At 34.9% G+C, this 24,249-nt stretch overlaps 1 protein-coding gene across 1 annotated transcript in view; it reads right to left on the bottom strand.

Moving 5' to 3' along the window:
• LOC120524451 (cilia- and flagella-associated protein 47-like) overlaps positions 1 to 24,249 on the bottom strand; it is a 644,864-nt gene that overhangs the window by 175,183 nt on the left and 445,432 nt on the right. The window contains exons 56-59 of the mRNA XM_039746304.1: positions 22,214 to 22,389; positions 15,659 to 15,766; positions 6,792 to 6,903; positions 3,724 to 3,828 (exon numbers count right to left, since the gene is read on the bottom strand). Of these exons, the coding sequence (XP_039602238.1) occupies positions 3,724 to 3,828; positions 6,792 to 6,903; positions 15,659 to 15,766; positions 22,214 to 22,389 (501 nt within the window). The remainder of the gene's footprint in view (positions 1 to 3,723; positions 3,829 to 6,791; positions 6,904 to 15,658; positions 15,767 to 22,213; positions 22,390 to 24,249) is intronic.

The following is a 24,249-nucleotide window of genomic DNA, read 5'->3' as shown; positions in this document are numbered from 1 at the left end:
CATTCCAACCTCCATAAAAAACCTCACACTGTTCCAGCATGGTGCTGAAGTGTCACCTGCTGCACTCAGGTTCCAATCCAGGGGGTGGGTGCAGCAACATGCTATCAGCGCATGCTCCCAACCAACTGCCATATAAAAACCAATTAAATACAATTTAGCAGTGGCCAACATAAAAATAATGTCATTTTTTTTTATTTTTTAGTTTTTAAAATGAAGGTAATTTACAATGTTTAAAAAATAATATTTTTTACTGGAGTTTTATTGCAAATTATAGGGCAACTTATTACCCCATGTTTCTCCATGCTGACCTCTGGTTCTTGCCCAAATGAGACTGAAAAGGTCCCATATCCACAACTTTTACATTCAGTCTCAAATGAATTCTACACATACATCCTTATTTTCTTAGCACATTCATTCACCATGCATTCTAAGGCATGAGGGGGTGCATTGTATTTTAAAATACTGTAAATTGAAAATTATCAGCATGTCACTACAGAACAAAAATATCACTCATAAACAGATTGATTAGAAAATTAACATATACTGCCGTAAAATTGGGGGTGTTGTGAGTGTGGGGTTAGAGCAAAATTAAGAAATGTTAATAAAGACCAATAGAACTAATATGAAGGTGAGGTAAGCAGTATATCTGGTTAAACTTAAGCCGTAATAAACTGCTCAAATAAAATTAAAAGAACACTTTGAAAACACATAAAATCTCAATGGGAAAAAAATCCTGCTGGATATCTCTACTGATATGGACTGGGTAATGTTAGGAAAGAAAGGATGCCACATCGTTTAATGGAAATGAAAATTATCAACCTACAGAGGGCTGAATTCAAAGATATCCCGAAAATCAAAGTGAAACAATGACGCAATAGGCTAGTCCATTTTGCTGAAATGTCATAGCAGCAACCCAGAATCGTACTCAGTAGTCTGTATTGCCACCAAGTGCTTCTATGCATGCCTAACAATTTTTAATGTCTTGAATTTGAAAGGCATTTTTACAATAAACATTTCAGTTAGTGATCTTATATCCCAATAAGGAGGTAAAGTCTAAAATTGTGAGGTTGAATAGAGCAGACTATAATATGCATGGCTGGATCTACTATCAGGGTGACTTAGGCGCACCCTGGGGCTCTGCTCAGAAAGAAGCCTTAGCATAGGCAAGAGAAACAATGTCAAATAACAAGAAGAGTCTACATTTTCATTGACAGTACAGGCACTCACGGCAATCCACTATCCAGCACATACAACTACCCCACTTCCTGCACCTGATTTATTTTTTGCATATATGATGTTCGTAATTTGTGAAAAAATTTGTGTGTCAGTTGGTGTGTATTTAGTAAAGGTAGTGTAGTTTGTGAGTCTTAAATCCCGCCTTCATTATATGGCAGTTAAATTACTGTTGCTTGAACAGCAGATGTAATCGAACTTATTAATAACTTTTGACAGTTCATTGTTATGCTCAATATTATTAGATAGGTGAATAAATACATGTGTATCTAACATACTTGTCCTCAGCCAGCTTTTCACATTTTTAATAGCTCCGTAAACAGTTACATGTAATGTTATAGCAATAAGACTGGCACATCGAATACCTAGAAAAATCAGTGTATTTTAAAGTCTGACATTTTCACGTCAAAAAGGGGTCAAAAACAATTAAGCCTGTGATCGTGCTTTCATTTTTCCTGTATTCACTTGAGAGAAAGTTCAGTGTCCTCAGAAGTCAGTTATTCACTAGGTTAATAAAATATCCACACAAATGAAAACACCTGTGTTACAGTCCACCAAGGACTTCTACATAATATAAAGCATCTAAAACATGAATGAGCTACTTGGTTGGCACTTCACAGAATCAATAGTGTCTATGTTTATTCTAGTATAAAAGTAAATAAAACGATTCTATTCACTTTCGGAAACCAATTATATTTCCTTATGCACTGGAATTGGCAAATACTGTGATATACATAAACATTTAAAACACATAATGAATGGAAATAAGGCTCAGGAAAATTAAGTTTTAAAAGAATGGTTACTTTTACTAAAAGCTGAACTGTGTTAGGGTTGTGACAGGAGGGGATAGTGGAGGGGCAGTTACATTCTTCTTATCCACTTTTTTTTGCAAAAAGTTTTCATTTAATAATCAGAGAAACATAATAGTGAAAAAATTAAGGGCATAATTTTGATTAGCAAGGGCACAAAGCGCAGTCCTGAGATACAAGAATTCATATTTTTGGGAGTGGATAGCATTTAAACTGTTCACTGGCACATGTATGTTCTTTTTATTTGTTTGGATGCACATTCAGAGTATGAGAGTTTCAATGTGCATATTGAACTTTGGGTGCAAATATAAACCAATAACTTTCGAATAGAGTGATTACAAATAATAATGGATTGGTGTACAGTTGAATAATAAACACCCACAAAGTAAGTTTAATGTGCAGGATAATTAATAGTTGTGTCATAGTAATTCCACTCCAAATCCATAACACAAAGACAGCAATACTGAAAAAAAATCAATTGGCTTTCGGCTGTGTGTGTGTGTGTGATTGTGTCCTTGCCGTCCCTGTTGACACCCATGGTCCGAATCAAAGCTTTTTAAAATTTTGAGAGTCTAAAACAGGGTTGGAATATTTTTTACCCAGTTCCACAAACTTGAATAAAACACTTATTTAAGGCAGAATGGTGAACAGATGACCTGATAACTAATGGTAAGATTAGGGTTTTCTGGCACCTTTTAGAGGTTCATTATTGGAACAAGGCCTGATCACATTATCACTGTAGTAAACACTTCAACTTTAAGTTGTAGGAGAATAAAGACAACAGCCTTAGTAGCATTAACAAATGCCAAAGAAGGTAGAGAACTTGAGAAAGTGATACGAGTACTTCACAGCAACAAAGGAAGCATGTAATGTTAGTGTGTTACAGGCAAAGGATAGAAGATCTCCTGCAAGCAGTCAGACAGGATTTCCAAAGTGGGTGGTCGGCCCATTATTCATGAGTGGGCTGCTAAAATGTGAAGCTTTGGTAGGGCACAGATCAACACACTGGGAGGCACACTAGATGCCCCTAAGGAGGCAGAGGTACATTCCTAATATTGTTAGGCATCAGATGAATATCCCCAGAGAAAACTACCTTAGCCTTGCTTCCTACTGCCACTTTAATAAATTATCAGGTCTCAATGGTATAGGAACCTAAGGAGGTTATGAATCAAAATGTACGCTGAGTTAAAAAAAAGAAAGAAAAAGAAAACCTAAATCTATAAAACAATAACTTCCTGATTAAATTAATAACTACTATACCCTGAAAACACATATGAATATACTTTGCATAAAATGTGCAAAACATAAAAACAAGAAAACACTTGCTCAATGGTTGTCCTAAACAGGAGTGATGCTGTTTGAGAAAATTATGAATGGTTTATCATAGTCCATAACAAAAATGGCATTATGGTGCACTCTGGTAGCATTTTATTTGTCCAATTCACATGTAGGGGTTACCTTGTATGCTCTAGAATTTTACTTTGTGAAGTGTTGGCTGTTCAAACATAAGAGTTAGGATAATTATCCCCGCTTGTATTGTACATGTGCTACACCATACATTACAATATATAAAAAGTAAGCTATCAATGAATGTCACAATAGAAACAACCTTTCTTACTAAAAAAAACAAATATTAATAAAGAAAACACAAATTCTTATTCACTGTTTTATGATAACATACCTGTCGACACTTGAATGAAACACTTGTTTTATGGTTTGCTCTTCCAAGGGCCGATGGACAAAAATGAACTGGAACATTGGCTGATGAATGTGGTGCCATTGTCAACTGCATGAATAAAAAAGAATGAAAAAAGTACTTAATTACAACAGAATATTCTAATGCAAAATCATTTCCATTAAACTTTAAATTTAGAGACATAGTACTGAAAATGGCAGCTTAATAAAAATGTAAGCCATGTTCCTACTGCCTTGTTGTTCCTTTCTTTTTTGTTCTGTTTTTGATGTCCATTGTTTACTGAGCATATGCATGCTGTCCATCAGACTCTGGTAAACATGACTATGGCCATGAAGTAGGGGAAATGCCAGGGAATTTGTTTACTAAAAACTTTACTTGACTATTTGCCTGACTTTTTATGTGACTTTTGAGTGACAATTGTTCCTGCTAGTCTGTTGTTTCATGCCCAAATCAATTTTTTTTTTTACTTTGCCTCTGGAATGTCTTTAACAAAAGCAAAGATAAAAACATAAGTAACCCTTGAATAATTAATGTTTGTGTAGGAATGAAACAGCTTTTATCAAGACAACAGAGTTTATAGGGTCCATACATGCATACTCAAGTGTAGTTAATTGCTTAGTGGTTGTAATTATTTATTTAGCCTTCAAATTACGTACTACTTGTTTGCTGTGATATACAATAAGACAGATGCTGTCTAACAAAAAAATGTTTTAGTTCTAAAGGCATGTAACTGCTATAAATTCCTGAAATCAGAGTCATCTAAAGGAAAATGATAGTTGTTTGACCAATTTTGTTCTCTGACAAAAGTTGTAATGTCAATCAGTACCAATACCTATAATTTTTATAAACTACTTATAAATATTTATGTTTTTATTTATAATTCTTGTAGCTGAAAAAACTGTACATGTTCTTATTAGATTCAATGGAATAGTATATAATCTTGGAATGTGGTCACTAGACAGGAGGTCTAGTTTATGGCTGAAGAATGTCTTCAGCTTCAGATTTTTCTATACACTAACTTATTTATGCAGTGGCAACTTTATAAGGTATACCTGATGTAGTTAATTCCTAATACCAGGGCAAGCCCTTTTTGCCATTGGAACAGCTTGAATTCTTCAATCCATTAGAATTTTTTTAGACATTTGTGCCCTTTTTCACTTATAGCTGATATTTTTGTTTTAATTTACCACTTCCTTTACTAGTTGCTTCATTCTGGTATTGTAATGAGGTTCAAGTATTTCACTCTTGTCTCCTTACCCTTCCATGTTGCACTACACTCTACTACAATGTCGTCCACTTACTAGCTTGTGCACAGTTCCAGTACTTTCTTTTTTAATAACTGTCAAGATGATAATCATATAATTTTCTATCAAATTAACATCATAAATGTCTCAGAACATTTAGGACAGGTCAGGTTTAGGATGTTAAAGCACCAAGGTGCGTGAAGCATTTTGTAATAACCAAGATAGAATTAAAAATGTAGAGGTGATTGAACCACTAGGGTCAAGTGACCATAATATATTAAAATTCTTAGTGAGGATGCAAAGAACAAAACTGTTAACTTTGGTAGGGAAAATTTTGAGCAGAAGCGGCAAAATCTATCCAGGATGATCTGGTATAAGCTTTAACTGCGGAGACAATTGAGGAGCAGTGGAATAGGTTTGACAATCCTTTACATATAATGCACATCCTATAAATAACAAGCTGGTTAAGTTTTCAGATGATGTCAAGCTAGGTGGATGGGCAGATAATTTAGAATCTGAGGGACTTGGACAGTATACAGGTTTGGGCAGATTTGTGGGAGATAAAATTTAATGTAAGTAAATGGTATTACACAAGAAAATGTTTGATTTTAAAACACAGTGGGAGGTATGAAAATTGAAAGTACATGTTATGAGAAGGATTTAGGATTCGTAGTGGACTTGTCATCATTTAGACAGTGTTCTGAAGAAATTATGAAGGCTAACTGAACATTAGGTATATAGCACGATCTGTAAGGTTCAGGCTACAAAAAAGACATAGCAGTGCCACACAAGAGCAACTATGATGATTCCAGAACTGTAGGGGATGAGTTTTGAGGGAAGATTAAAAAAGCTAAACCTTTCCAGTTTAAGTGTTCAAAATTATGAAAGGAATTAGTCCAGTGGACTGGTACTGTTGCTTCAAAATGAGTTCAACAAGAACATGGTGATACAGTTAGAAACTTGCTAAGGGTAAATTTCACACGAACATTAGGAAGATTCTCTTCACAAAGAGAACTTAACTTGTTATTTTGGAGGAATTAAGTGCATATGACTGGTGAGCTTTTTGGGCTGAAAAGCCTCTTGTCATCTCAACATTTCTAATGTTCTAACATTTCACAATTTGTCTTTAATTATATTATGCCACAGCTGCCAACCCTACCTCCCATATTTTAGTTTAATTTAGTCAGTATCTGTGAAAATACTTCCTTACCTGGAAGCTTGAAGTAGGAAGGTTGACGTGTGGGTTTGGACTAATGATGCTAGGTGATAGGTGTGTTCAACAGGTGAAATGAGCCTTGCTCCATGTCTGTTATCACCAGGCTACTGAACCAGTTTATGAGATTTGTAACTAGTGTATTAGCATCAATATATACTGTTTGGGCTAATGTCTCCTACAATTTATCCTTGATCAGAAATTGAATTCTCCTGTAGCCATTAGCCAGAGGTTCTGCTTAGAGAGTTTTGTTAGTTTTATTTCTCTACATGTGCATATCATTTATGACACCATGAACTTAAATCATTATATTTAAAGGTTACATATACAGCATCTATCTGTACTCTATTGTAAGGTGAAATATACTTTAGGTTATTTACACTCTCACATTATAATGTTTGCATGACTTACATACTGTATCTTGATTACATCTTATCAGTATACGTTGTAATAGCAACAGCATAGTAGTACTACAGTAATGTCACTTGTATGTAATTAAACAAGCTATCAACATGCTAATAAATTACCCAAGGCATAATAGGAACAATTCACATTTAATTTTATTAGTGTATTTCCTATGTTGTAAAAATACTCACCGATTTCTTTGGACCCAGCTCCACTGAAAAATGTTTTGGATTACTGTTAAATGCTTGCAGTTGCAAAGTTTCATCTGTAGGATTAACTAAGGGGATAAAGTGACGAGTCCACCTACAAGAAGAAAGCAAAAAAAAAAAAAAAATGTAAGTTATAAACAAACATGTTATTTTTTTGTTTTTTTATTTAACCTTTAACTACTCGCACCATTTCTCATCCCATAAGTACAGTGTACTTCATGCACCAGTTTTAAAATGGCTATTTATATGCATGCTGAAAGGTTGTAATATAAAATATTGCAATAATTTTAAATTGTACATGTTTTTAATATAATTTAATACCATATTACTGAATAGTATGACACAGTCTAGGACTATCTGTAAATAAACCAGATTCACTTCTCCAGTGATTATTCATCACCAGTCACACTTTATTCACTGCAGGATTTGCAAATTTCACATTTCCCTTTAGCTGTTGAATGTTCTTTGCAGACAAATCATTGCAAGAAGAACATTTCATCTTTGTCAAACATACATAAGTACCCGCACGGTGTACCAAATGCACGATATGGAACTTGCGACTGTGCATCATAAAACCACCTGGGGTACACTGGAAGGAAACCATTGCGACACTGTACTTTTAGTAAATCAAACTTAGGATTCATGGCGGATGGTGCCAGTAGATTCAAGTAAAAGGACATTGTACAAAAATAACTGAGATTGGAGTACAAAATACACCAGCATGAGTAGTTAAGGGTTAAAAAAGATAAATTTTTAGCTTCACTTTAATATGATAGTATTTTTATGAAATGGTACTGTAATGACAAAAAAGGTCTTCTCATTAGTCTATTGTTTTTTAAGTGTATAAAAAGAATAAGGGCAGCACGGTGGTGCAGTGGTAGCGTTGCTGCCTGGCAGTAAGGAGACCTGGGTTCATTTCCTGGGTCCTCCCTGCGTGGAGTTTGCATTTTCTCCCTGTGTCTGCGTGGGTTTCCTCCATGTACTCCGGTTTCCTCCCATAGTCCAAAGACATGCAGGTTAGATTCATTGGCGATCCTACATTGTCCCTTGTGTGTGTTTGGTGTGTGTGTGTGTGCCCTGCAGTGGGCTGGGATTGGCTCCAGCAGACCCCCATGACCCTGTGTTAGGATATAGAGGGTTGGGCACTGACTGACTGACTGACTAAAAAGAATAAAATTATTTTGAATGTGTCTATTAAATATTCGAACACATTATAAATATACATGTGAAGTTACATATTTTGAGAATTATTATAATTTAATGATATTTGCAATTGCTTTATTGCAAAGTTACAAATATGTATATTGTTTATTGACATCAATTGAAATAAACAGACATGCCATGTAATGTGTTTATGTGCTATGCCAAAGCAATTTTTGGGTTATGGCAATGCCATTTTGAATGTTTTTTATTTGACCTAAATGTTTGTATAGTAAATCATTCAACCACTGCTCATCCCCATGGTTGTACACAGCAAAAATTAGAAAATGTTAACTTTGACTGAGGATATCATCAAGAGGTCAAAGAAACATTTTGAGGAACTCATAAAACCTTGTGCAAAGCACAAACATAGAAATTAGTGACAAATAATGAAAGAAATAAAATGTTTATCTTACAAAATATTTATTTCAAAAAGAAATAGCAGAAGTGAAAATGGCTACTGTGATGTCACATGCCCATGTATGCACTTAGATACTTGGTAATGCATGCAGCCACAACATCTGTTGTCACAATGATGTCACAGAGGCATGGCCATCTTAGAACCCAAAAGACAATAGAAGATCACCAGAAGCACACAAACAACAAAAACAACATAATGTAAAAATCAGTTTTATAACCAATAGTTTTCCATTTCACACATCCTAATTTACTTTGTCTTATGTCCATTTTCAGACAGAAGAGGAAAGTTCCATCATCTAAACTGAATACAGGTACTTACAATGTAAACCATAAGAAACAATTGAGGTAATGTAAATTGAGGTCCATAGTGAATACAAGTAATACATTTGATTGAAAGGTTTCTGGGCCTCAGCTCCTACACTATTTTAAAACTTGGTCAGACATTTAAAATGAAAAACAATCATGCTTAAATTTGGGATTTTCAGTCCTTGTTGGTACATGCAACCGAGAATTGAATTAAAGGAATAGTCCACCCAAAAATGATATTTTTTATGTTACTTATTCCATGTAATTTGTAATGATGTCTACGAAAAATTTTAATCTTGTGTTTTGATGGAGAATGGACTGGACTCTTGACCAATGATTGAAGGGGAGAAGTTGGTCTTCAATCACAATCCCATGTAAACAGCCTGTTTGTGGATTACTTTCATTTTCCTGAGGTGTTTATTTAACAATATTTTAGCATAATATGCATCCATTTTAAAAGATATGAACATATAACTGGATAACTGGATTATGTGACAGGAGTAACTAAAGATTTTTTTCATGGATATTTTTGATATATATTTCTGTTGTCTAGCATTGGTTACCATAGGCTCCTATTTTATCAGAAATATTGTTTTTTCCATTTCCCATGAAAACATGAAATAATTTTTTTTTCTTGGATATCACTACAAATCATGTGGGGTAAATAACTTATGAAAATATACTTTTTGGGTTGGAAATCTTTAACCTTTTTTATTTCTAGCATGAAAATAGCCTTTAACCCTTTTTTCCTTTGTAGATACAGACCAACAATATCTTCAATTAACAATTGCCCATCTATCAAGCAACAAATATAACAATGGTTTGGAGTATCAACATTGTTTAATGAGCTCTTATATCAAAACAGAAGAACTTTTCTTTTATTAAGAATTACATTTAAGATGAATATTCCTTTCAAATGCTTTGCTCTGTTTTTCTGTTTTGTTATATTCTACTGGTGGAAGAGAACTAGTTGGAATAATGTAGGTGCACAGATCCTATGGATAGAACATCTGTTTTTGCAAAGACTGGCCCAAGGCAGAGAACATATTTTTCCTGTTGCATCTACTTGTCAATAAAACTAAATAGCAAAATTACTGACACAAACATAATGCATCTACATTTTCTCTCTTCCAAATAACCAATTTAACTTTCTTAAAACAGATTTTAATCCATTGCTAGGAAAATTAATTTCTAGGATACAAATCCTCAACATAATACACAAGCTATGAAGGCTTAGATTTAAAAAAAAACAAAAACTAAGAGACTATAAATATTTTATAACAGTCAAGTTTTTATTAAATTAAGCATTCAAGACACACTCAGCAATTAAATTTGTAGTGCCAGACAGCATCTGGCAGTTGTATGTAAAACTCAGAAGAATGCTGAGAAAAATGTTTTTGCAGCTTGTGTAACGGTTAGAGAGGCAACACACAGTTATGATACATTAAGCAGCATCTTTCCATACTAGTTCATATAGCCATTATCCATCCATTTTCCAACCTGCTGAATCCGAATAAAGGGTCACGGGGGTCTGTTGGAACCAATCCCAGCCAACACAGGACACAAGGCAGGAACCAATCCCGGGCAGGATGCCAACCCACCGCAGGACACACACAAACACACCAAGCACACACTAGGGCCAATTCAGAATCGCCAATCCACCTAACCTGCATGTCTTTGGACTGTGGGGGGAAACCAGAGTGCCCGGAGGAAATATAGCCATTAGTAAATGTAAATTATGTTTTCTTTTAAAGGAAACACCAGAATGAATTAACCTACTTATTTTATGACGAGTGAAGAATAGGAAATTGTATAGTAAAGCTGCTTATTTATACTGTAGCCTTCAGGCTTTTTAGTAGCACTCTAAAGTTAATCAATGCCTGTCCAATATTTGAAAAGTCTTGTTTCTTTGAGGAGGTATGGTTTCTGCTTTAAACCAAAACTACAATTACCTCAGAACACCAAATGTCACAAGTCACATTATCAATGATAAATTATATAACTGAACTGATCATATGTAATATAAGCTGTGTATATTGTGTCATCTTACAGCCTATTATTGCACGTAGAGTCCAAAACTGCTACCAACAAAATTGTTTGAATTAGAACTTGACAAAATACTGGTATGCTGTCTTCAACAATTATACAATTATGCTGTGAATAAGATTAAGCAGAGGCAGAAAGTGAATAAGTAGGTTCGTGGTTGTCAAATGTAAACTATATTACTGTCACAGCAGTGCCACCCCAATTGAAAGACCTCAGTCCCTCTTTCTGTGTTTGTCTTAAGCCATCAATCAAACCATTAATTAGACATCAAAAAGATGCATAGACAAGACGACATCAACAGCGTTTTTTGAGATGAATCTAAACCCTGACGTTGGCAGGGAAGGACAAAAAATGGCTGGTGAAAGAGTAAGCGTTGGTGCATACTTGACAAGGAAAACAAAGGTGTTAAGCAATTTACCAAGTTCATAGACATACAACACAGATTATCTTGCATATTCTTGCTTGGTTTGGTATTATTTATTTATTTATTGCAAGGAAGTATTTATGTTTGTCACAAACATTATGAAGGATTCTGCATACATGCAAAGTCACCATTCATTAGGCTAAAAGCTATTTGAAACTAGTGAGAAGTCACGCAAATGACACCTTTTATTGGTTAACTAAAAAGATTAAAATATGCAATTGCAGTATGCAAGCTTTCAAGGCAACTCAGGCACCTTCTTCAGGCAAGATATCAGCTTGCATATTGTAATCTTTTTAGTTAGCCAATAAAGAGTGTCATTTTGCTTGACTTCTCACTATATTCATAATGGCTAACATGGTACAACACCCTAGTACTGCAACTATTTGAAAGATAATTTATGTATAAAATAACAGGACTTTCAGTAAAGTACCCAGAAAAACTGGATCTGAAGAGTGAAAAGCATAAGGACCAAATTTTCTGATCACTATCCTGTGAGATAAATCCACCCAGCCACAGACTCCAAGAGAGCTGGCAAATCTTTTGAAGTAGAGACAGCATTTGAGAAACCTGTTTGTTAGTAGTTGAGATCTAAAAGATGCATACTATCGGTATTCAGGACTGTGTAACAGTTATTAAACTTTAGGATTACACAATGGACCTGTTTCAAATGATTAACGGTGCTCTTTTTTTTAACTCTAAGCACTGAAAATGGAAAGTCAGTTCAAACCAAAACCTGCTCACATATGTAAGGCTACCCAGGAAAAACAGCACACTTACATTTGCATTTTGTGGCTATATGTTCTAGTTAAAGAATATAACAGGTAAGCAAACACACTGAAAATAAAGCTAGTAGGGCTGGATAAAACAGTCATTAAAAAAAAAAAACATCCTTTAGTGAAATTCACATATCAGAGCAGCGCTAGGCAAATGAAAATGCCAGGATACTCATCTCTAAGAGCTCCCCATGAATGCTTAACACACACCAACACACACTCAACATCACACACCACCAACATAACAATGTGTATCATTTTAAGGTGTTCATGCTCCAATAACCTCATGCTATAGCAGCTATCATTGAACTGTGGAACAATGCAATCATAACTGTACTGATTTAGCACATCTACTACCGTTATTGACTGCCAGAATAATATGTTCTTTAGTTTCAAAATGTCATTTTTATAGTTAATTTGCAAATAATTTTTTTCAAGAAAGAAGGAAGCATATTTTCACAGGAATGAATATTTAAGTTTCTAAGACACAAAATAGGCTTAATATAAATAGATTAAGTGAGCTGGAGAATGATAATGATATTGTTTATTCAGGAGGTAAAGGTGTCCAGTATGACAGGACATGCTGACATCGAGTACTCTGTAATTGTATTACAAAATTTAATAAAGGTATGGTTTTGATTAATTCTCAGTACATACACTATATATTATTTAGCAGACAGTATTAGGTCTCTATTTTTCCTTGAAATTGATTAGAAAGACATTACTGCATTAAAAGAAACAAATGAATGCCTGTGGTTTGCTATGTATGAGCTATAGACAAATGGACTGAAATTTGTTCATGAGGAATATAGCGTGGGAATGTGGGGGAAGAGAAGCCAGCTGGTTGGAAGCTGCTTCAAGAAGGTGAGTCAAAGTTGATACAGTACTGCATAATAGTCATCGAAACACTCATTCTTACTATTGTCAAAAAATGTAAAGACTTCAGCTCCAAATAGACAATGCACTCATGTACAGTTTTCTAATGGGCAAGAGCAATCATATTAGATGCTGTGAAGTGGACGCTGTATAGCGCCCGACCCGGCACAGACTCAGACAGAGGCACATATAAAAACACAAAGGACTTTTATTTTTCTTCAGCTGGAGGGCATGTCTTCCTCGTGAACCCTCCAGCCACAACACAGTCCTAAGCACAGTAACAACACAAGTAACAACCCTTCTTCTGGTACCACCACTCCTCCCAGGCAACCTCGTTCTCTTCCTCTCTATTCTGGCCCTGAGTAGTGGTTGCCGGTCCTTTTTATAGCCCACCCGGAAGTGCTACCGGTGCTTGATCACCAGTTCCTGATTGTACTTCCGGACGGGGCTGTAGAGTTGTCCAAGCTGGCTCCGGGATCCATGCAGCACCCCCTGGCGGCCACCCCAGATCCCCACAGGGTTGTGGAGAACTCCATCTTCAATGGAACCCTGTGGAAAACTGAGGCACCATTGTCAGCCAGGGAGGCTGCCACCAAGCATCCCGGGGGAGGTACTGAGGAGCCCATGGCTGCTTCCAAGGATCATAAGTAGAAGGGGCGTCCCGGCCAGGCATGGGACCCGGTTGCCCGCAACAATGCTTAGACTAATTTATAGGCAGGTGCTTAGAGAGACCATGCAGAGTCAGAAAACAACCCATTGTTTGTTTTAATTTGTCTTCTTTCAGGTTAGTTTTACAGCCTGAAATTTAATATAAATTTAAAGACACATTCAAATGTTCTTATTATTTATGGTAAATCAATAGCCTTGACCAGGCTGTGTATATAGAAATCCAAAATGTATATATAAACAATAGAAAAACTACTACCATAAAAACAGTGATTTTTGTAAAACACATAGAGCAATGATAGAATATTGTTACATATAGGCAATATATGTAAAAAATGCCAAAAATTAAGATACAGAAGAAGACATTTTCACTAAATATTAATCAAAACTAAAAGTAACAAACCTGATTAGTAATATTATTAGTTATGATGCACATACTGCATGAAATGCAAAGCAAACAGTGCTTAGTGGTTTAAAGGTCATTGATAATTAACATTAGGAGAATCACAATGGAGCAGCATCATGATACATCACACTAAAAAAATATTTTGATCTTGTTGTGTGTTTCAGTATATTAAGTATTGTGATTCATTTCTGCAATACATGTAATACATTACTTTCTTGTTTGACTGAATGACAGATTAATGCTAATACAAAAAAACTGACTTAAAAGATAGGTTCGGTGAAGTTATTTCTTCACAATCATGGTACAAATTACTTGTTACTTAAAACTGTGTCATAAAGTGAAGCATTGCATTTTAAAAATGCCTTGTCTGTTATTGCAGCTTACAATGGGACTGAACAGTATCAGGGTCCACAGGTGAATGAAAAAGCCTTAAAACTTACCAAATATGTCTTCTTTAAAGCAATAAAGGTTTTCATTTAAGAAAATATGAGGCATCCTTGTGATAATGAAAAGAAACTAGAAATAATTATTTTATCACAGATTCTTGGAACAAGTTTTCTTGTGCTAAGAATACATTTCTTGTTGGCTTGTCTACTAGAGCCACCATCATGGGTGTGAGATTTACCGTGAGTGGAAGCATAGTGAAAAGAGCACATGTGAGTTGCATTGCACTATGTGCACATGGCAATAAATCAGAACTGATTACACTGCATTGTATTTCTTAATAAAAGCCCCAGATTTTTGAAAGAGCCAACCCATCTGCACAATGAAGTTTCCATAGTATGTGAGAGTAGATTGAAGCACCACAATCAAATTATCGGCTTTTTTAATAAAAGAACTTAGGACAACATTTTTGAGTGAGTAAACTCACTGACACTGATACCAAACCATTACTTGATACATGGGGAGAACATGTACAACTCATGCAAACCCTGGCACTGTGAGCAGGAATGACAACCCTGTACTCCTGCAGAAGTCTGCATAAAAGAACATCTGTGATCGCAAGTGTGACTGTTACAGTTATTATTGTCCAGGACAGTGTTTCCTAAACTGTGGGCTAAGCAACATCAGTACATGGGGCGCGTTGAGTCTTGAATTACAATAGTACCGATTGAGAAAAGGCCATGAACAGTTTGTGGAATGCCTTGCGATGGGTCACAGCTTGTAAGGGGGAAAATTATCGATTAAATTAAATCGATGTATAGCATTGTCTATTTTTTTTCTACTGTATGTTATTGTGCATGTCAAATATAAGATCCCTTTTCCTAATGTTATTTGCAATTTGAAGAAACAGCAGCCTAAAAATCTCTCTTCTTCTTCTTCTCTTCAAATTTAAATCATTCTATCTTCCAATTTGCTTAATGCCATTCAGGATAACATTGTACACAGACTGTTTCACAGAACAGGGTGCAAGGTTGGAACAACTCTGAACAGGACACCACTCCATTGAAAAGCACACTAACAGTACACACACACCCCTACTCTCATTCACAGCAATGAAAATGCCTGTTAATGGCTAATCTAAGAATGGCAGTTGCCACAGGGTTGCAAATGAGAAACATTATAACTTGGCAGTATTCTGTCTTCAGTAATTATATGCATTGTATTGTATGCATTGTATTTTTATGAATTCACATTTCAATATGCAAAAATAACATTCTATATATTGTTATAATTTTTTTTAAACAATCATGCATGCTGTATCAATCAAAGAAAATTAATTAGTACTTACTTTCCTAGTTCACATTGTAGTGGTGGAAAAATTGTTGGCAATGGTTTCTCTGTAGTCAAATCCAACTCATACCAGAATTCTGCCACTTTGTCAGACTGAAATATGACACTATAAAGAAAAAGAAGATCAAAAAGAAGAATGCTATATTTAGTTGAGCTGATGCCAGTGAGATGAAGAAAAAATATAAAATATAGCTTTATTAAATATCATAAAATATGCAGTTGTGTTATTTCAGAAATTTGACAGCAGCCCAAATGCATAAGGAGGCAATTAGTATAAAATAATTTTGGATAATGTCTTAAACTATTTGAAACCTTTTCATTTCCAGTAGATGCATGTGTGTGTCAAATAACTGAATCTTTAACAATTATCGTGGATACCCCTGTCCCCTGTGGCATTAAAAGTATGGATGAAGATAATGTTTGAAATAATCAGCTCCTAAAAAGCCACAAAACTAACGAATACTTTTTTATTGTTGTTGCAAATAGAACCATATTCAGTATATATTGTGTTCACAGAGCTTCAGTCTTCGTGGCACAGATTGGCTGTACCACAATGCAGTGACATGGGAGTGGATTGTTCCATTGTTTAAAGTCATTAGACTTAATGGAGCTGGAATGTCTTTGTTTATGATCTATCTGTGCAGATGCTTTGCAATTTTTCCTTCTATCAAAAAGGTAGAAATGCCTTGTAAATAATAATAAACTTATAATTATTCTAATTATTATTTCATGTGTTTTTGACTTGTGAAGTAGGAAGGGGAGGGCTCCTTTAAGATTTATTTTGAGTTGTTGCTGTGCTGCATGGGTAACTGCTTATGCATTTGGTCAGCATAGAATATTAGCCATGCGATGTGGTGGTGAACACACCGTGATCAGTGTTCTATACTTGGCAGCAGAATTTATAATATTCTCATTAGGGGCATCTAATGCACCTCACAAATAAAAATACTGCAAGTTTTTTGTTTTTTTGCTTTTTTATTAAATGCATACCAGGTGTAAATCCGGCTGGAATAGTAAGCTGGTAGTGACGCATGTGCAAAGCCCATAGGCAGTAATGTTAAATGTAAGCTGGTGCAGTATGTATGTTTCAAAACTCTTGAGTGTAGCTGCTACAGTTCTATGATATCACATTTGTCTCACAAAGCATTATGGGATGCCGGGAAAAAAATGTTTGTCTAAGCCGGTCATACTATGAATTTCCAGAAAAATATTTAACCAACAAGGTCACTGTTGAATACAGCTTATTCACCACAAAAACACTGTGGTGGTTTTTAGTTGCACATCTTTTACTTTATTGTGTTATTTAAAATAAATTCAGTTCTGTTTTAATAATAGACTATGGTAAGAGCATATGCTTCTAGTATTCAAAATATTACCTACTGTGTATTTTCTGTGCAAACCCATTATTTACAGTATATTTCAGGATCACTGGTTGTGTTGTACATTAGGCAGGAGCCAGGGAGACATCCTGTCATAGACTTGCTCAACAATAACCATACTTACTCACAACATGCAAAATAATAGCTGACACTTAAGACTAACAAGAGCATCTTTGGGACAGTAATTAAGCTGAAAACTGACTCAATGTACTTAAAATGAAGATGGAATCATGCATAAAAACTCACTGTCATGTCACCCAAATTAAAATAATTTTATATACAATTAGAGTTTAATTGTCTGAACTTTCTATTTGGACATTTCTAAGAAAACAGTGGTTTAAGTAATAAATCACTTATTGCATTGCATGAGGAAATCTAACAGCATTTAAATTTATTTGTTTAACTTTTGTTTATTCCATTATCAAAAATTAATAGGACAATACAACTTTAACTCAGGGAATCAACAATATGACTTTCAATCTATAGTCCAAGTGATGCTTAATTAACAGCATGCTGACAAAACAATTTAATGTCTGCTGACTTCAGCTCTCTGTCATGCCTAAGTTAGGTAAGAACTGCTGGAAAGGCAAAGAATATCGGACAGTTTGCTAAACAAAGGTCGTCAGTCTTATCAGTTAATTGGCTCAATGTTAAACTGCACTTTTAGTAGAAGCTGCAGAAAAACACTAAATGTACGTTATTTCTATTTTTTCGTTAAGGCAGTGATAACTGGATGTCCATCTTGAACTAAACCATTAACCCTTATATTTCATTTTCAATATTAATTTTACAGATCCAGAAGATGCAGAGTAATACTATTTTGATTATGAAAAACTATTTTGTTTATGAAAAATGAGTTTACACAATTTTCTTAAGGTAATTGCTGGTCTTTTTACTGTCACATTGAGAAACTAGTCTGCTTCACATATAAAGACAAACCTTAGTTCATAAGTAAACTTTTATATTGTAAGTCTTAAAAAATGAATTTTTTTTCATTATGCACATACAAAGGGTTGCAAATTTTCTTTTCCATAGTATTAATGCCCTATGCTAGTTACAGTGGATCTCCACCAAAAACCCTTGATACTCAGCCTGTTTTTCTGAAGATATCTAGACTTACTGGACAAGGTAGACATAAACTATGAGCAATGCTGTTTAAATTAGAGCCAAAGGTGGAAAACTGCCAACTTGGAGGGAAATAAGAATGTTGCCCAAATTGAATAGAGGTTGATAAAAATAAATTAAAAACTAGAACAACAGACTCATAATGAATGAGAGAAGGGAGACTAAGAAGAGGTTGCTCAACTGCTAAAGAAGAACAATTGTTATTTTGTTGGTTTCTACAAGGTATGAAAGTAAACTGCAAGAATTTTACCTCTTTAAGAGTCCATTATAACTACAAAATTATTTTCAGGTGTTTTTTTTAACGTAAGTCATTAATTGAATGAACATAATTATGCAGCATCACTGAATGAAAAAGTAATTGCATCCTTATGCTAATATCTAGTGTCAATTTTCATTTTTGTTATAAAATTTTACCATTAATAAACACTTTAATTAAAGCCATTTGATCTTTGACCTAGTCTTGCCCAGCTCTTAGCTGAGCTAGAGTACAAAGTTAGAACCAGTAAGACCTAGCACTGGCCAAAAAACATTCTGACATGCGAAACTGTTAACTAATCACATACTCCTGTAAGTAACTACAGTATGAGTTTAAGAAGTGTAATCAACAGCAATAATTCAGTCACTGCCATCATATGTTCATAAAGGATTTTCATATCCTTAGAATGGCTCTGTGACTTTATCTTTGACACAAGTTGGGGTAACGGCGGCATGGTGGCGCAGTAGTAGCGCTGCTACCTTGCAGTAAGGAGACCCGGGTTCGCTTCTTAGGTCCTCCCTGTGTGGAGCTTGCATGTTCTCCTTGGGTGCTCCGGTTTCCTCCCACAGTCAATTGGCAATTCTAAATTGTGCTTGGTGTGTGTGTGTGCATGTCCTGCAGTGGGTTGGTGTCCTGCCCAGGATTGGTTCCTGCCCTGCACCCTGTGTTGGCTGGGATTGGCTCCAGCAGAACCCCTGTAATCATGTGTTCAGATTCAGCAGGTTAGAAAATGGATGGATAGTTGGGGTACCTTTCACTTCAGTGACTATAACCAAATGCTTTATATAAATCAATATCAGTCTTTCACATTTTTTTACCTCTGTTCTTTGTAGAACTAATAAGTTAAAAAACATTGTTAAGTTTCTAGCTTGACGTACAGTATTCATTTCAGGTCCTGTCTCTTTTGGGTTTACTGTTCCAAGTGGTTTCCATTTGGAGATTATGGCTCTCAGTGTGGTTTGTTGGAGCCCCATGCACTTAGACATGGCTTTTCAGTCCTTCCTGGACAGACAGCAAAACCTGGATTTCCTTTAATTGTGTTTTTTATAAACCTATAGTCTTTGTGCTGGTAATTGTACTCCCATTAACCTCTGTGCTGGTAATTTGACTCCAATGTCAAAGGTCAAAATAAGTGAAGATGGTATTGAGTAGGCAGGCCTGTATTAAGCTGGCTCTAATTATCCTGGTAATTGTGCTCATTTAACTAGGGGGAGTTACTTTTCACACAGTAGCAGTTAATGTTGGATAGCTTTGTTCATCAAATAAATAAAATATTGAACAAAGTGACATGTGTTATTTGTTGAATTAGGTGCCCTTTTCCTAATATTAGATGTCAATTGAACACCTGCAAATATTCAGTATTAGAATTTTGCAATAACAGCAGAAATCAAGAAGGGGCACTACAGAAGGCACAATCACCTGAATCCATAAGGGTCACGATAAAAAATCTTTTGACAGATGGCTCCCTGCAGGGTTCCTATATGATTGACAATGAGTGGAAATAATTTAAATGTCAGGATATATTTCACATCGCAGTTACACCATATGTTCAATAGGCATTGTAGCAGGTATAAACTGCTGAAGCAGTAAAAGGCAATAGGCTCTCTTTTGGTAACTCCAGCCAGTGACTCCAGAAGTGATACTTACTGCAGTAAATTCTCTATTGTCTGTGAGAGACAAACATGTCAAATCTGAATGACTACTAGTTATGTAACTGGTGAATGAAAACCACTCTGGGAGTCTCAAATCAAGATACAAATGGTAATGAATGCTGCCTACATTTTTATTCCTGCTTTTCAAAAATAGTTCCCTCTAATTGGATGGCCATTTCAATATCCAAGCCACTAATTTGATCACAGCATGTTATTTTAAATTTGCCTGACAAGCAAATTTAAGTATATTCCTTTAAAAGGATATTAACATTTCATTTATCAACACACTGGATGCATATTAAGTTTCATGTTTTACTGTGTCTTTGGAAATCATTTTTGCTTCTTCACACAAATTTAAGAATTATTTAAGATTAGAGCCATGCCTTCTAGTTCATTGTATACAAGCCATTAAAACAATAGAATCTGCAATTCTAGCTGGTTTTACCCAAGCGAAGATCCATTCCCAGTCATATAAAGTTGAAGGAATGTTAGTATGACAGACATAGCAACCATACTGCATGTCATCCACATGCCACACTCAAAAATTGTTGCTGCTTTTTGTGGACACTTGTATGCCAGTAGTAGACTTACAGGAAGTAATGTAATTATATGCATGTATCAGAATACTTGTGGTAAAGTTTTGAGGATTGTAAACATTTAGGTGTAACTTTTTGCTAATTAGTATTTTTGCATTTATATATGAACCTGTTTGTTAAAGACATCTGAGATATGAGATATGAATTATAGTTACAGTACATTAGGCATATTAAGTGACAGAAAATGCATAGTAATGTAAGAAACTTGTTAGTTGCTTGTATACATTTCTTTATTCCCACTTGTGGTAAGAAAATAGTGTAGTGGTCAGCAGTATTTCTTCACTGATCCAGTGTCCTGGCTATATCCCATTGAGTGTGTGGAGTTTGAGTGTTCTCTCTCTCATTTCCTCCCACATCACCAATGATTTAAAGGTTAAGGTTAACTGACAATTCCAAACTGGCTCCTCGGTGTGTAAATGGGCCCTGTGATTGAATGGCAAACTGCCTAAGGCCTTCTCCTACTTTGAGCCCAGTGCTGCTAGGTTAGGCTCTATAATCTTAAATTGGATTAAGAGGGCTTAGAAATGTTATCTTTGCTGCCACTTTGCATATATAAGAAATCAGTAAATGCATTAAACTAAATATGATTGTTATTTTCAGATAATGGAACCAAAACTGACATGAATTAAAACTTAAACCTATAATGTAAGAAAAACAATTTGCCTACTTCATCTTTTATCTATGTGAACTAATTTTGAATATTCAAAGATATTTTCAAGTTTAAAACTTATTTTCTATTCGTTTTAAAGGAACTGGTTATGGAAGTAATCAAAGAAACAGAAAAAAACAACTTAAAAATTGTAAGGGATGGACTAGTTGACCATCTACGTGACCATCATCATCATCAAGCCCTTCCGTGAGAATCCTAAATCCAAAGAGGACTGTTTCATTTATGTTAGGTAGAATGCCCAGAGGGGACTGGGCGGTATCATGGTCTGGAATCCCTACAGATTTTATTTTTTCTCCAGCCGTCTGGAGTTTTTTTGTTTTTTCTGTCCCCCCTGGCCATTGAACCTTACTCTTATTCGATGTTAATGTTGATTTATTTTTTGTTTTATAATTATGTCTTTCATTTTTCTATTCTTTAATATGTAAAGCACTTTGAGCTACTGTTTGTATGAAAATGTGCTATAGAAATAAATGTTGTTGTTGTTGTTGTTGTAGTTATAGTGCTTAGTAAGACCTGTGCTTAAAGTAGCTCTAAACATTCATATTAAATGTTGTGCATAAAATAATGGTACCCTGCACAGAGCCACATAATTAATAATAATAACAAATTTAGAAATAGCTTATCTATCTCACCTATTTAGAAAACTAACCAGCAGAACATGCCCATATTGTTTAGATGACTACAGTCATAAGGTTTTTTTCATTTTTTGTTTTCTGTTGAATAAATTATTCTGTTTTTGTCATTGTGTGGATTATTTTTCTACTGCATATTTACTAGTCAGATAAGTCAATTCTGTGGTAGAGGAGTACTAATAAGTTACAGAACCATTACATTATGACAAAGGTAATTAGATACCTATTCATTTTAAGGCTCACCTTCCAGTTGCTCTACCAGTAAATGATGAGAAGTATGAGACCAAATAAGAAACTTTTTCCATTGGTTTAAGGACGAGGTAACTGTCTCCAGAAAGACCAGCCCCCCTCAGCAGTACATCCAAGTGCATTGTTTCATTACTTGGATTGGAGATGGGGATATCCACTGTTGTCTTTGTCTGTAAAACAGAAAAAACAGTTATGTTTATTATCATTAGTGCCAATGGCCTGTATGAATAACCGTGAACTCAAAAGTGTCCTATGGGGCATAGCCAAGACATGCTTAAGAATTATATCTCTCAGCTAGTCAGAGAATGCTTAAGAATTCATCAAAAGGAGCTGGGGATAGTTGATAGGGTTAGGAAAGTCTCATCTAGTCTAGTCTGTTGTCATGTTTTCAAGACAGAAAATGAGAAGAGATGAGATAGTCTTGTCAAAGGTTATCAAAATTAAAGAGTTAATGAAAGTGTGTGAATCGATTAATAATGAATAATCACAGTTTAATCAAAAGTAAGCTCATGTAGAGGGGTTTTATTTCAATTCAAAGTCAACATCAAAAAATGTGATTTCAATTAAATAGCATCAGTTAATAAGTGTCTCAACTAATAGCAAAACAAATGGGAAATAATAATAATATTTGAACTTGACATGTCTCATAATACTTCTCCTACAGAGCTATGGTTGTAAGCTTAACCCAAGACAATATATAGTGATCACTTGAGAATCTGCAACACTAAGAGACCAAACGCTGCACAATAATTTAGTGTACCTACAACAGTCCTTTTCAAAGTGATGAATTACTGCATTCTGATGGAAATGTATGTATATTTAATATCATATTGAACATATTATGACTAAAAGCATTAATTAACTGATAACAATCAAGAGAATCCTGGCTTTCTACACTAAAATCACATAAGTCAGGGGTCACCACCTGACAGCACAGTTACAGAATATTTTTATTCTCACATATTTCTTAATTTGAAACTGTTTAATAAGATACAGTAGCTCCCTGTCTGTAGTACAAGAATTGAATTAATTTTTTCTTTAAAATGTAGACAAATATTAGTTGCTGCTTTACCCTTAAGTGTACACAAGGCTATTTGCTTTCAAAATGTTTTGCTTAATTGTAGTTCAACAATTTAAACTTATTTTTCATTTTTAACCAAACTTTAAACACTAGCAAGGAGCATAAAACAAAATAGACAATGTGTTGTCAGAAAATCTTGTGCCGTCTGTGTGTGTTCATTATAAAATACCCCTTTTGCTAATATATTTGGAAAAAAAAATATGTGACAGATTCTAATGTACACAGTCCGATAAATATTTTGTTCATTTTCCAAGAAATATTAGAGTTGGTATTGACAGAATATCTTCTATGGCAGAGGGGCTCCATTGTAAGATCATCTACCTCACAGCTCAGCAGTCTTTGTTTTGAATCTCAGTCTGTGCACTGCTGCTCTTATATCTGCATGAATTTTCCTTCTCTCTACTTCAACATTCCAAAGACATTTCTGTTAAGTTAATTGGTAACTTGAAATTGACTAAATATGAGTGAGTATCACGGTATATGTGTGAAAGAACATGCTCCACAATTCCACCCAATGCTGGTTCCTATGTTATACCCAATGCTACTGGGTCAGGGTCCGGCTCCTGGTGAACCTGTGCAGGTGTAGAAATTGCAAGGAAAAGGAAGGATGGAGGATTTCTTGTGCTGTGGAATGATGACATTAACAAGAAGCGGAGCAATAAAATGGTGTGTGCCAATAACCAAAATTAGTTTCTAATCATGAAACAGTTCAAAGCAAAAGCAGCCACTTTAGCTCACTAGGACCAGAGTTCAACACCCATGTTATAAAGCCATGTGCAAAATTAAAAAAGCTAATGCCTAAATAAAATTATGAACTTGTCAAAGGTTATCAAAATTAAAGAGTTAATGAAAGTGTGTGAATCGATTAATAATGAATAATCACAGTTTAATCAAAAGTAAGCTCATGTAGAGGGGTTTTATTTCAATTCAAAGTCAACATCAAAAAATG

Source organism: Polypterus senegalus, chromosome 2 (genome assembly GCF_016835505.1).
Source record: "Polypterus senegalus isolate Bchr_013 chromosome 2, ASM1683550v1, whole genome shotgun sequence".
Taxonomy (NCBI): Eukaryota; Metazoa; Chordata; class Cladistia; order Polypteriformes; family Polypteridae; genus Polypterus; species Polypterus senegalus.
This window is presented reverse-complemented; position numbering and strand designations above follow the sequence as displayed.